Below are 14,542 nucleotides of genomic sequence, written 5' to 3'. Positions count from 1 at the left end.
TATTAAAACTTTCTTCTTCTTTTGAGGTCTGAACCCTCTTATCTGAAGATACTCCATGAAGTACCTTCAAACGCTTGAGTTCTTCTTTTTTAATAACCCTGACAAGTACAGTGTGAATAGCTAATTGAAAAAAACATGAAAAATTTATGATTGCAAGAACGTTTCAACAAACTTAAAAAAAAAAAAACAGTCAGAAGTTTGGACACATCTTACCATTCATTGCTTTTCAGTGCATCGTAGTTTAAGGTGCACTGATGATTTTTGGGAAAATTAAAGTTTAAGTTTAAGTTCACCTTATAGTGTGAAAAATATGGTAAGCTAAGTCATCTCTGACAAGCAGTCAGCAAGTTAAAAAAATCTGCCATAACTCTTCCATGCAAAAGCCATACTAATGATTGGGTCCTACTGTATCTCAATACCTAATCAACTATCTCGTAGTTGGCCACGTCTGTATCTCTGGCAGACAGCCCCCAACAAGGATCCCTGATTCGCTGGTCATGGTGGTACCCATGGCAGGGTGGCACAGGACCAGTGGCACCTGGCGCGGTGCCAGCAGGGGATTTGAAGCAGACTGCCACCTCTCTATGGTCTGAAACACAATGCCCTAATCGCTCCTATTCATACGGCCTTCTTACATTCATGCAGATCTGGGATGAGTGTTGGCCAGGTCAGTCAGGCATGGCATTTCAGAGAGCCTCCATTTCCAGGAGACAATGTCACCTGGAAAAACATGTATGACAGGTATGAAATCAGCCTTGTTGTTCAGAGGAGAGGCTTGTGTTTCAAATATACAAGTTTAAAGGCATTTACTTAATCCAAAACCTTTCTGTTGCTCTTCTGACAATGCCAAAACCTCAATAAACCCAAGACTGTTCGAAAGCATCTCCTGACAGCTCTTGTCTAATCGCTACATTTTCTCCTTTCTCATTTTGCTCATTAATCCTCTTCCTTTTTTTCATCCAATCCTTCCAGATCATTCTATAGGCCGGGTCTTCTTTCCAGAAGATACAGAAGATGGTTTAAAACAATAGAGCTGTTTATTTTACCATGTAGGAGGTTCACAGGGCACTGTCTGCTTGTTTGATGACTAGGAACTCTATATGGGCAGAAACTCACTAGCTTTGACCACAATGAACTTTCTCTATTGTTTCTCTATTATTCATTTTCCCCAGGGATGGGCAATTCCAATCCCGGTGGGTTTGATTTCGTTACAGTTTTGGACAGTTTTTGGACAGTACCAGTCCAAAGTTTGGACACAGCTCTTTTCATTCAATGAGTTTCCTTTCTCACGTTACACAGGAAGACATTTGGATTTATTTTGCAAGCAAAATGTGTTAAACAAACCAGTATATCTTTTATATTTTCAATTAACCACATTTGAAGGAGTTCCTGGAGGTGATGAGCAGTAGTTAGCTGCTTTTTCTTCATGCTGTGAAGCTTCAGGTTATCACTGTCAACACTTTTTTGGTTTTGTATGTAGTTCCATATGTGTTCCTTTATTGTTACAATGTTTAAATATTAATCTACAAAGAAAAGCATTAAATAAGAATGTGTGTTCAAATTTGGTATTGGCTGGTATTGTATAGTTAGTGTCAGTTAAAGCAGGGCAATCAGCAAACTGTACTCCAAACTGGACTTCAGCCCCCGTTGCCCAACTCTGTGTTACATATCTTACCAGATTAGATATGTTACTGATCTTTCCATGCAGAATAATGACACATGCTGATGATGAGTTGCTCTTTTTAAATGCTTTTTAAGGTTTTAACAGCCAAGATCAGCACTTTTACTCAGGGAAGCCTGATACCCGCGACCCCAGGGGCTGTCCGAGAGGGAGAACTGTAACACGAGGACACCCCCGTCTTGCTTTCACCTGGTTGACTTGGTTAAGTTACGGCCATATTGCTTACACCTATTCTGCCCTTACAGATTAACATGGAAGGGCTGGAAGGTTCGCATTAGTGCTGGGTTCTGGATTACATCCAACGGGGCAAACATTGGTCAGACTGTGCATACTTCTCTTCATCTGTTCTTTAGCGCAGTTATTTGCTGTTTTAAAAATTGTATCATTGTGTTTTAAACATAATGAAACTGTTGATTTTTTTTCATCAGAGTCTTCAGTGCTGCAATGTTTCATCAATGATTGAAATCTGTATTTTCCAAACATCTATTGGTGAAAAATTGTATCACACTTGCAATAGTATTAAATTTCGTTTTAGTATAAAATGAAATGCAATGAAATTAAATGAAATTAAATGAAATTATCGCATCAGTGATGTGACAAGAAAGAACAGTGGTGATCTGCTGAGAACTGGTTACTGAATTTCTTAAGCCAATCTAAAGAACCTTTAAAGTGTTTCAAACTATTTCTTTATGTTTTTCTCTCTCTTAGTATATGAGGTAGTGACAGTAACAGGTGACGTAAAAGGGGCGGGGACAGATGCTAATGTTTTCGTCAGCTTATATGGAGAGTTTGGCGTCACTCCAAAGGTTCTGCTGGCCAGCAAGTGAGTTCACCAACTTTCCATCATCCTTTATCCTGATAATCTATACTCTATAGTATATATATGAAATATAGGCTGTTTTGTGTAATAGAGATATTTGTATGCCGCAGTTAAAATAGCATCAGAGTTTAGTAATAAATATATGTTCATAAATGTGGTGGTCTGAAAAGTGAGGTGTGTTTTTAGGTAAATGTCTGATGTGTTTCTGTCTTGGCGGCGGAAAACACAGGTGCGCCACTGACTGATTTAAACCCTGACAACAGTCAATCTCACAGTGCGCAAGGCACGCTTCGTACGTGTACACCCCAACACATCAACAATAAGCAGAATAAAAAATACAATTACATTTCCTGTTCCTGTAAATTATTGACCAGGTCAATATACTCTGCACAGAAGCACTGTGCTTTTAAGATTCAAACGCACCAAAGTCAGAGTGCACCTGGCTCTTAAAAGGAATGGCAAGTAATACACTGATTTGTTTATTTTGCGTTACACCCAATACACACCCATGATTAATTAAGAGAATTGGTACATGCCTTTTGCACGTTTTCAGCCACACAGGGTGTGCTTTTTGCATGTTCATGATACCAAAATGATACTCGATGCACAATTGACCGATGCACTATAGATCACTAAAAAAGGGCCCTAAGTCTAATTGAATTTCACATGAAGCACAAAGTGTACCCTTAAGTAAAGGTTCTTCTGATGGTTCTTTGATTAGCTCTATTGAAAAACCCCTATTGATTTCATAAATCATGTTTAATGTTTTTTTTTTATTGCAAAAACTCTTCACACTCACACATCTCTATGGCATCACTCAAGGGACCATCTGAAGTGCCTTTATTTCTTAGTTGTAATGATGTAAAATGTGACAATGACTTTTCTATGTTTTTTATGTCTGGTTTCTCAATGTAAAATTGATTAATTATGTGCATTTGGAAAGTTTGGGATTTTCTGAAGTTATATTACCTCAAAGAAAGAGGTCCAGTTCTTGCCAATCCACATTTTTGATCCACATTTTCAGCTGCTATCAGGCCTGAGCCAGCATGGTAGGTACTGAACAAACAGTTGACCTGGCTGGGTGTCCTCAACGTTCAACAGGATCTCCACCATTACTGATGGAATATCATTAGCTATAGCAGTAAACAAAGCAGGTTAATAAGGAGGAATCATTGTTAATTTTTTACACTTTGCCTTTCTCTCTATCTCCTCAGCACTGACAAGAGGTATTGTCTTTAAAATAAGGCCACTCAGCGACTCCTGTGTGGCGTTTCATTGCATTTTGGTTACGATGTTGTTTAAGAGAGCTTTCTGGGTGCTTTAGCCATGGCCTCCCATTGCATCTATTAAGTAACATCAACTCTAAACCCTGCCCTCATCCTGCCACGGTGAAGCACAGGACTGCCTCTCTCTATACAACAAAACCACGTATACTCACCTGTAGGAAGATGAAGCAGGTCACAAGACTTCCAGGTTCTCATTCACAGCCAATGAGAAAAGGACAGTTGGGTGGCGCTGCTTCCAGTTCTGTGTTTCTGAAAAAACGACAAGGTCCCTTTCGCTTCAGAGACACACAAAACTCTCCCAATCAATCAAGTTATAACCCGTACATCAAATATAGATCACTCTGGGAGAGTTTTGTCTTGCTCAGATGAGTATCCGTGAGCAATTCATGTTGCATAATGACTGATAAAAAAACTGGATCAGTTAAATCCTTCACACTGAATCAGGGAACATCAGAGCTCACAGATTCCAGGAAAAGGAATAACCTAACGCTTAACTTCCCAACAGCTCTGCCTGCTTTTGTTGGGTGGTGGCAGTAACTACACTTACATGCACACAATACCTGACTATTAGCTTAGTTAGCCTCAGTTAGTCTCTTTTTTCTGCACTTGAGAGCAATAGCTTTGTGAGATTGCTACGTTTGGTAAAGTAGGAAAGCTGCTTTTGAGACTGGGAGCAGTCCAGGACACCGATCTTGGATCCTTCTAAAATTGGTTCCTTTACTTTCCCTTTATCAGAATATCCTGATAAGCGCACATTTTGTTAGTACTGCAGAAGGTTAGTGTAATAAGCTCAGCTTTGTGGCGTGAGTGCATGTACTGACAGCATGGCTTAAAACCCACATCTCACGCTGCCCTGAATGGATAGCAATAGCATTGTTCCTCACTGTGCATGTGTTCTTATCCAGGCTATTTAATAAAAAGCAGCAAACAGTTGAGGTTTTTGTGACACACAAAAATATAATGCATGTACTTGCACAGTTGATCCTCTGTTTGAATATAGTTCTTTGCTTTGCTGTTGTCAGACCACAACTACACTGTTGTCAGACCACAGCTACACTGTTGTCAGGCCACAACTACACTGTTGTCAGACCACAGCTACACTGTTGTCAGGCCACAACTACACTGTTGTCAGGCCATTGCAATGCTGCTGTCACTGACATTGCTACACTGTTATTTTGTTGTTGGTCCACGGCAATGCTGTTGCCACTGACATTGATACACTGCTACGCTGTTGTTGGGTTGCTGCTATGTTGTTTTCAGACCATTGCAATGCTGTTGCCAAGGCAACTTCTATGCTAGAATTAAAATCTAAAAGTGTTTCCTTTTTGGCTCTGGTCTGGACTAAGACAGGTGTAAACACACCCTAGACTAGTATGGAGCCGCAGGTGTGCATGTAAATGTAGTTAGTGCTTCTGGCGCTTCTGGACTCTGATTGGTCAGATGATGGTCAGAATGCAACATTTTGGAATTGAGATGAAATTTAACAGAACAGCTTCATCTGTCTAAATTGCATCATTTCCAAAGTTTGCGGATGAGGTTTGTCAGTGTTTGTGTGTTTTATGAAGAATGTATGTGTGTGTATGATTGTGTGTGTGTGTGTAATTGTGTGTATGACTGCGTGTGTGTGAGTGTGTATTTAAATGTGTGTGTGTGTGTGTGTGTGTGTGTGTGCTTGTCTATGCGTGCAAGTGAGACCCTGGTGTGTCATTGTGACGTCATCAGGAAATGGACCCATGTGGACTGTATGAATACGTGGGTGGATGATTGACTAATTTGTTTAGAGCCTGTGTGTTTGTGTGTGTGTGTGTGTGTGTGTGTGTGTGTGTGTAATTCATACTGGGTGATTTTTAATTCATGCAGTTTGCCTTTTGATCAGAGTGAAGCTTTTGTAAGAGGCAACGCAAGAGACCATAAAGTGATGTCAGTAGATCAAACACACACAAACACACACAAACACACACACACACACACACACACACACACACACACACAGAAGAAAATTGGATTAGGTCTCAGGTTTAATTTTGTTTGAGTATAATTGTGTGTGTGATTGTTTATATGACTATGGGTGTGTGTGTGTGTGTGTGTGATTGTTAGTATGACTGTGTGTGTGTGTGTGATTGTTAGTATGACTGTGTGTGTGACTGTGTGTGTGGTTGTTAGTATGTGTGTGTGTGTGTGTGTGTGATAGTATGACTGTATGTGTGTGTGTTTGTATGACTGTGTGTGATTGTTAGTATGTGTGTTTGTGTGATTGTATAACTGTATGTGTGTGTGTTTGTATGACTGTGTGTGATTGTTAGTATGACTGTGTGTGTGACTGTGTGTGTGATTGTTAGTATGTGTGTGTGTGTGTGTGTGTGTGTGTGTGTGTGGCTTACTATATTGTATCTCATTCATTTCTGTTCTCATCACAGGAGCAGAACAGCCTTTGAAAAGAACAAAACAGACGTTTTCCGAATAAAAACTCACAATGTTGGGCCAATACAGAAACTCAGGTACACAAACTCTCTCTCTCTCTCTCTCTCTCTCTCTCTCTCTCTCTCTCTCTCTCTCTCTCTCACACACACACACACACACACCTTTTCATTTTCCATCTTTTCAACCTATTGCTAACACAACCTCACTGAAGCTCAACACATTTCGAGGAGGACACTAATGGCTAATTCTGATACATCAGCAAACAGGCGCCCATACTGACTAGCCCTGCTCACTTAAAATGCTTTTATTAGTAAGCAGGGTTATAGTAAAGTTTGAGGGTCAACACTGCTGGCTCAATTTACAGCTCTGTTTTGGCTCTGCTGAACAATAGTCGCATTATGGGACACTAGTAAGGAACAGGAGTGTTGCTATGTTTTCCTTCTAATTCAGCAGGTCTCGCCGATGGGTGGTGGTGGGAAGGTAGGTTAACTAAGTTAAGTAAAGCTAAGCTAAGCTTCTTAAAAAACAATATTTTAAAGTCAATCAAATGCTGGATGATAATCCACACAGATTTCTCTCCTGAAAACTGTTTATTTGGTGAGTAAAGTGCTTCCGTTTATTAACAGTAAGTTTAGATTTCCAGATTTCCACTAAGGCTGCAGCATTGACATTAGCAGTTACCCGCTAGCGCTATGCCGCCAACAGCGCTACACTAAGGAACCCTGAGTGTTCCGGTAAGCCAGGGCAATATTAGCTACCATCAATACAGCTTGTTTTAACAGTGTAAACGCACAGGCTATAGTCCAATATACTCTGATCGGCGAAAGAGCTAGAGCTTAGCAGGGTTAGCGGCTAATGCTAATGCTGCTGTAGTAGTGATAGCCGGGGTTAGCAGCAGGCCACAGTCTGATAATACTCACCTCAAAATGGTGAAAGAACTAGTGCTTAGCATGGTTAGCGGCTAATGCTAATGCCAAAAATGTACTTTTACTTGGTTATATTTAGCCCATTTGCATCCCTACTAACATGTCATATAATTCAATATACACTAATCAATATAAAAAATGCTTTTCCTGTCTTTTAGGATTGAACACGACAACACAGGAATGAGTGCTGCCTGGTTCCTGGATCGCGCTGTTCTGATGGATATGAACAGACCCCACCTCAGGTTCTTCTTCGCCTGTAACAGTTGGCTTAGTAGGGAAGAGGGTGACGGGCTCACTTACAGATACCTGCTGGGCAGCCTCAACCCCCTGGACATCCGCAAACGTATGGCAACTCTGGCTACAGCACTCTTTAGCAAACTCTTGTCTTCCGTGTGTCGTCATTTAGGGCAGTGTTTCTCAACTTTTTGGAAGTTTTCCTGCTTTAACACACCCACTGCACCTCTGAACGGTCTTGTTAATGAGCTGATCCAGTGAATCAGTTGGGTTGGGAACAGGAAGAGCACTGATTTGTGCTGGGCAGGATCCTTCCAGGACCAGGGTTGAGAAACGCTGATTTAGGGTACAAATGGAGCGTTGTAGTGAACTGTAGTGAGTTTGGGAGTATTGCTATGGTAGCTGTAGTCTTGTTTGTCCTCCCTCCCTCCTCTGCCCTTCCTCTACCTTATCTCCCGCCTCTCTCTCCCTCCCACTGTCACATGTAGAGAGAGAGAGAGACAATCCTTTAATCTTTCTTCATCCCTGTTTACACTTGATGGCTTAATTAACGCACTACAGGATTAATATATAATAAATAGATTGATCAAACTGTAACTTGTACTACTGCCTGTTAAAATTCAATGAAAACAAACCTGAGTTAATCAAATTTTGTGTACTGTTACTGTTACTCTATTTATGTACTAACCTACAAATAAGTGTAAAACTGTAAAATCAATAAAAATAAGTTAGCTCTAGAGATGTACTATTTTTAGCAACCAAAATTATTTGGCTGATAATTGCAAAAAAAAAAAAAAAAACACTTGGTGTTCAAATAAATTAAATATATGAATAATTCAGACTGCACAATATTTATTTGAACTATTACAGGCTAATGCCCCTTTTTGTACTGGGTAAATACTTCCAGAAATACTGCAGAAAACATGTTGAGGTTAGTTTAAACAGGGTTCACTCATTCATTAACATTTATAATATAATTAGCTTTGTTTGGAAAGCTAAAGCTAATTTGCTTTGAATAAACAATTAGCATCGCAGCTAGCAACATGCTCAAACCATGCTATGACCTGCTGCTGTGTCTGTTAGCATCACTGTTCTGACTCTGCTAAGCACTGCTGTTAGCATCACAGCTAAACCGCTATTATAGGCATCATAAGGCTGGTTCAGGGTAACATACAGACATATCTCAAAAAAACAGCAAGACTTATATGGAGTTAGCTTCGGTGTTACTGAAATGTTTACATTTTTAACTTACACCTAGCCAATCACAAAAAAGTCCCATCAGTCCGTTTTCTATCAAAATGTAAGAAGAAATTAGCACATGGGCAAAAGAGGCAGCTGTCACATTACATTAATCACACAAAAACTGCAAACAGGCTAAGATACTTAGAATTAGCTAAATTTCAAATATCTATAATTTTAAAGGTTAAACTTTCATTAACACCAAATTCTGGTGACTAGTTCTGATATGAGTTCATAGACTTACCCTGTCTAACCATCCCTTTGAAAATCCACTTGTTTTCAGTAAAATCAAATCCCATTTTAAATTCTGTTGTATAAGGCGCACTTAAAATCCTTTAACTTTCCCAAAAATTGACAGTGCGTCTTATAATCTAGTGTGCTTTATGTATGAATTTTACTTGTCAAGCTAGTTCTTCTGGAGCAGCATTAGCATTAGCCACTAGCCATGCTAAGCACTCTTTTGCCGTTCAGAGGAGAGTATTATCGGCCTGTAGCCTGCTGCTAACCGCAGCTAGCAAATATCACCCTGGTTAGGCGCTAATGCTAACGGTGCTGCACCCTGGCTTTGTGGAAATCTGCAAATCTAACCATACTGTAAATAAATGGAAGTGCTTTATTCACCTAAATAAACAGTTTTAAGGAGAGACATGTGAGTAGATTAATATCCAGTGCTCATTTGACTTTAAAAGAAAGTGTTTTTTAAGAATTACACATTTATTTAATTAACATAGCTTAGGTTTACAGGTATCGCCATCCAGCAGTCTGTTACAACAGTCTGTTTGCTTGATCTTATTTTCTGAAGCTAATTTCCTCCTTTATTTCTTAAATGTTCTGCTGTTTTGAGGGAGAAACAGAGTAACTGGAGTCAAATCTTCCTTCGTCTGTGATGTGAGCCTGTCCTCTCGCCATGCCGAAGCGACTGTGTGCACGTGATGAGATCCGTGTGCTGCTTACACAGTGGAGAGCCAGCAGGAGCCCCTCTCGGATCAGATCGCTCGAATCGAGTCTTAAAGTGCCCAAACATAACAGTTTACATGATTACTGAGAAAATATCAGCAGATTTACAGTTTAAATGTCCTTTAAGTCATATTGTGATTTATTGGTGTGTCTGCTGTGATGTTTAAAATGTTCAGTGAACAGTAAATATTTTCTAATTGTAGTTTTTTAAATGCTATTTCTTACAAAAAGCAATTAATGCTTTGTAAGATTAATCTGCATGAGTTGGATCGGGCAAATGTTGCATAAGGAGGCCTATAGTGTCTTCAGAGGCTTTTAGTTACGCTCTGCGCATCAGTGTATCAACGCCCAAACACACTAGCCTACTAACCTTACACCTTCACCTTCAGACAGACAGAGGAGGTATTTATAGCTGTGTTTGCCTTTATTTTTAAAAGTGAAAAAGGTTAAAAAAATGAAGATATACTTTAGCTGTGGGATGCTTATTTGCTTCACGAAAAGAGGTAAAGATCTATATACAGAGAGAGAAAGATGAAGCGTAAGACAATACCTTGTCATGATAATTCAAGATGGAAAAGGGCTTAGGGGAAATTAGGGGGCATCTTATATTTCTGTGTGTGTGTGTGTGTGTCTGCATAAGTGACTGACTGATGGACTGTGTGTGTGTGTGTGTCTAAACTCTAAATACTAAATATTATCTGGTTGCTGTTTTAAATGTGCTGAATTGTGTCTCTGTAAATTATGTGATTATTTAACATCAAGGATATATATGTGTTATTTGTCCAAGGGTGCAAATATATATATTACGGATGTCCCGATCAGGTTATTTTGGCCCCTAATCCATCTAAGCCTCGCATTGTTGAGTATCAGTCGATAGTGTTCCGATCTGGGTTTTGTGTTTATATAAATAATCCAGCCACATAGTTTTGACAAGAGGTGCTCTTAAAATTAAATAGCTTTATTTTTAGTAACTGTTTATATAATGAGACATTCTGGACTGATTTATTGGGGTTAGTAGTGAGTTTACAAAAATTATTGTTTTAATATTTTCTGTCTGACTTTGTGTGTTGGTGCACACTCTAGACTGATATGTGTGTTGCTTTTTCCTGACTAATGATGTGTAATAACTGTTTTATAGGTTTGTATTATGAGGTGAAGGTTTCTATATTGTGTGTATTAGCATTAGGTTCCATAGCTTCCACTTGGGTCTGATGATGATGTTCAGTGGTTGTTTAAGAACAATAAAAAGCTGTAAAACAGAGCGTTTCTGTAATATTTTGTTGATATTCAGATGCATTTTAAAAAATAAGAATATCGATGAAAAGTTACTTTATTTCAGTAATTCAGTTCAAAATGTGAAACTCATATATTATATAGATGTATTAAAACACAGTGATCTATTTTAAGTGTTTATTTCTTTTATTGATGATGATTATGACTTACAGACGATAAAAATCCAAAAATTGTGTAATACATTTATATAATATATAAGTTTTATATTTTTAATTGAATTACTGAAATAAAGTATTTTTTTTAATGATATTCTATTTTTGTGAGATGCACCTGTAGTTTCAGGTATTATGTTACGAAATAGTTTCACACTGCAAATTCAAATTAAAATATTTTATTTACCTTCTGAGAGTGCTGAACGCTGTGATTAAAAGTGATTAAGACTAGGAAAAGGATTGCCATTGAAATATGCTCTGATTCCAAGTCACTGGATCGGATCAGGACATCCCTAATATATATATTGTTTTAGCCAGTATAGCGGTTCTGATCAAATGTGTTTACATCCTATAGAAAACAAGTACATAGCCAGTGTGTTCACAATGGATTGCAAAGGCAGTGGAACTGATGCAGATGTTTACTTGACCATCTTTGGAGAGCATGGAGATACCGGTATGTATTTGTTTTTAATAATTACCTTTATATTATTGATATTTATAATAAAAAAGCAATCTTTTAATGCTGAGGGGATTTTTTTTAATTCCCAGATTGTGGTCTCTCACAAAGCAACAGTAAACAAGATATCTTAATCCCCTTAAGATCAGAATTATAAACAGTACAGTTAATAAAAATATACAGCTTTTTTCATGTGGAGTTGAGTTATTTGCAATTAACATTAAGATCGCAATTAATAATTAATATGATTAGTTACAAGAAATTGTCTAATGGGTTGTGATTTATTACTTAAACTTATGCTTTTGTTCACAATCCACAACAATTAATAAGATTGACCACAAAAAAGTATTGCAGTTATTTGTAATTATCTACACTGGGTGAATAATCAAAATAGTTGTGAGGATGATGTGATTGATTACAAATAACTAACAAAAATCCATTATCTTTATCATCTATTCAGCACAATTGAATTAATCACGTTTAACTGCATACTATAGTTCAATTTATTTTTGGTGGCTACTAACTAGTAATGAGACTGATCACTTTACACTCCAAAAATAATGTTATGATTAACTACACAGAAGAATGCAACAGCGTGAAATATGCTTGATCTTCCATATATTCTTGCAATTATATGAGGTTTTTAATGTTTTACACAAAAACTGATTCCATCTGATTAATCTCATAAAAATGCTCCAGTAAAGAAACATAATCGTGTTTGCTTCTCGTGGGATTGTTTGTGTTACTTTTTTCTTTATGGTGTGTGTGTACGTGTGTGTGTGTGTGTGTGTGTGTAGGGGAGAGAAAGCTTGTGAGTGATGGGAAGGATAACTTTGAGAGGGGCTGTGAGGACAAGTTCACTATTGAGTCCCCAAATCTGGGCAGACTGTTAAGAATCACCATCGGACACAACAACAAGGGATCCTCTGCTGGCTGGGGCTGTGACAAGGTACACACACACACACACACACACACACACACACACACACACACACACACACACTGTATACAAATGCACAGACATGACCAAAGTCATGTGGTTGGAGTTTGTAAATCGATTATAAAGTGTTGTCAAAGGAAACAGCTTGGAAATGGCCACACCTGCATAAGTTGTGAGGTGTTATCTGGTGAGTGAGGCACTGGTTAACCTTATTAAGGTGAGGTGTTGTGAATTATCAGTTTTTGAGTGAATCCTGATAAAGTGTAACGTGTGTACAGAGAATAACCCATATAATGCTTCACTACCCAAAGTGAAAGCACATATCCAACATTTCAGTGCAGTATTATTTAGCTTCTATAAGTGATGGCAAATGTCAATGGACATTATACCAGTCCCTGTTCCATGACATGTGGCCTGTCAGTGTATACACACCCATGCTGCATTTACACCCTTAATTAATGATTCATTTGTTCAGTGCTCGTGTTTGTAATTCAGAGGTGATTTTTAATTCATGTAGTTTTGATTAAATTAGTGAGACCCTTTCTCAAGAGCCAGCGCAAGAGACCATAACATGATCGTATGTCATGGACACACACATACACACACACACACACACACACAAACAGACACACACACACACACACACACACACACACAATCATGCTATACATTTCCATTACAATGAGTTTGTAATCTGGATTGATCTTAATTAGCTTGATTAAAAAGCCACTGATTAAAACTGAAGGACCCAAACTGCGGAAATGTGCAGTAATGTATTCAGATTGCTTTTCCATGTTGTGTGTGATTAGGTCTGTGTGTGATTACGTCTGTATGTGTATTTCTGTATGTTTTAGGTGGTGATAGATGATATGGGTAATAAGGAACTTTATGAGTTTCCTGTGGACGCCTGGTTTGACATCTCGGAGGGTGACGGCAAAATCCAGAGAGATGTGGTCGTTGGAGCCACGCAACCAATGGGTATGGCTTTGAAGCATGTTTTTTGTTAAAAATTGTTAGAAAATGACAGAAAGACAACTTTCTGGCCTAGCATAGAGCCCTGAGGAACCTCATAATGATATTATGCATTTCTGACTTGCTGGACTTGTATACACATGTTTGTGGTTGTGTGTGGGCACATGCTTGTGCGTAGCGATTGTGTATAACGTCCAGGTGATGACGGGTGACATTCGGGGTGCTGGCACTAATTCGAAGATCCATTTGGTGATGCACGGCCGCAAGGGCATCAAGAACAGTGGGAAGATGTTTTTGGAAGGTGGAACGTTTGAGCGAGCGCAGATCGACATCTTCAACGTGGAAATCGTGACCCTGCTGAGTCCTCTAAGCAGAGTGACCATTGGGCACGACAACGCAGGAATCAGCTGTGGCTGGTACTGCGAGAAGGTGTGACCATACTGATGACACCAGTGATTTTTGACAGATCTTCTGTATCTGTTGATATGGATTCAAGAATAAAATAATATGTTTTGACAGTATAGTGTCTTTTTCTCTCTCAGGTGACGGTCTACTGTCCTTTTACCGGGATCGAGCAGGTATTTCCCTGCGGTCGCTGGTTGGATGAAGATGAAGGGGACGGCATGGTGGAGAGAGAACTGTACGAGATGGTCTCCTTGCGGCAACGCAAACAAAAAAGTTAGTTCCTATTGTTTCTTTTAGCCTGACTGCAGATGCACAAATTTAGCTTTTAATACTGTTCCCACACACCACGTATCAGTGTTTCCAGTTACAGGACCCTATTTTAGTGATCTGTGAGCACAGCTTGATTTAGGGCGTGTCAGTGTGTCTTTGCTATCGTAACGACAGGAAAAGTATGCATTGCCTGGCTCGAAACTTGCAAAAAGCTTGTATTGATTCTCTTTATTAATCTCTTTATTATCACACCCATAGACATATTCACGAGCACTGTTGCTATTTAAACGAAGCAGACGCAAGGCGGGAAAATAGACTATTGCTGGGGTGTAAGATAGCAATGTGTGCAGCAATGCGCCTTGCACAGGGCTTAGATAGGGCCCACAGTGTGAATGTGGTAGAACCCTTTGGAAAGGCCCAAAAGTTAAATAGTATAAATACACCTGTTCTGGTTTGTTAGAGAACACTAGTGAACAAACAGCATCATGA

At 38.9% G+C, this 14,542-nt stretch overlaps 1 protein-coding gene across 1 annotated transcript in view; it reads left to right on the top strand.

The window, feature by feature from the left end:
* LOC111193926 (lipoxygenase homology domain-containing protein 1-like) overlaps positions 1–14,542 on the top strand; it is a 59,400-nt gene that overhangs the window by 1,976 nt on the left and 42,882 nt on the right. The window contains exons 2-9 of the mRNA XM_022676412.2: positions 2,390–2,504; positions 6,205–6,285; positions 7,293–7,477; positions 11,365–11,463; positions 12,264–12,415; positions 13,261–13,384; positions 13,557–13,807; positions 13,921–14,056. Coding sequence (XP_022532133.2) covers positions 2,390–2,504; positions 6,205–6,285; positions 7,293–7,477; positions 11,365–11,463; positions 12,264–12,415; positions 13,261–13,384; positions 13,557–13,807; positions 13,921–14,056 — 1,143 coding nt within the window. The remainder of the gene's footprint in view (positions 1–2,389; positions 2,505–6,204; positions 6,286–7,292; positions 7,478–11,364; positions 11,464–12,263; positions 12,416–13,260; positions 13,385–13,556; positions 13,808–13,920; positions 14,057–14,542) is intronic.

Source organism: Astyanax mexicanus, chromosome 17 (genome assembly GCF_023375975.1).
Source record: "Astyanax mexicanus isolate ESR-SI-001 chromosome 17, AstMex3_surface, whole genome shotgun sequence".
In the NCBI taxonomy this organism is placed as follows: domain Eukaryota; kingdom Metazoa; phylum Chordata; class Actinopteri; order Characiformes; family Acestrorhamphidae; genus Astyanax; species Astyanax mexicanus.
The sequence above is the reverse complement of the archived record's forward strand: the minus strand, read 5'-3'. Positions and strand labels throughout refer to the sequence as shown.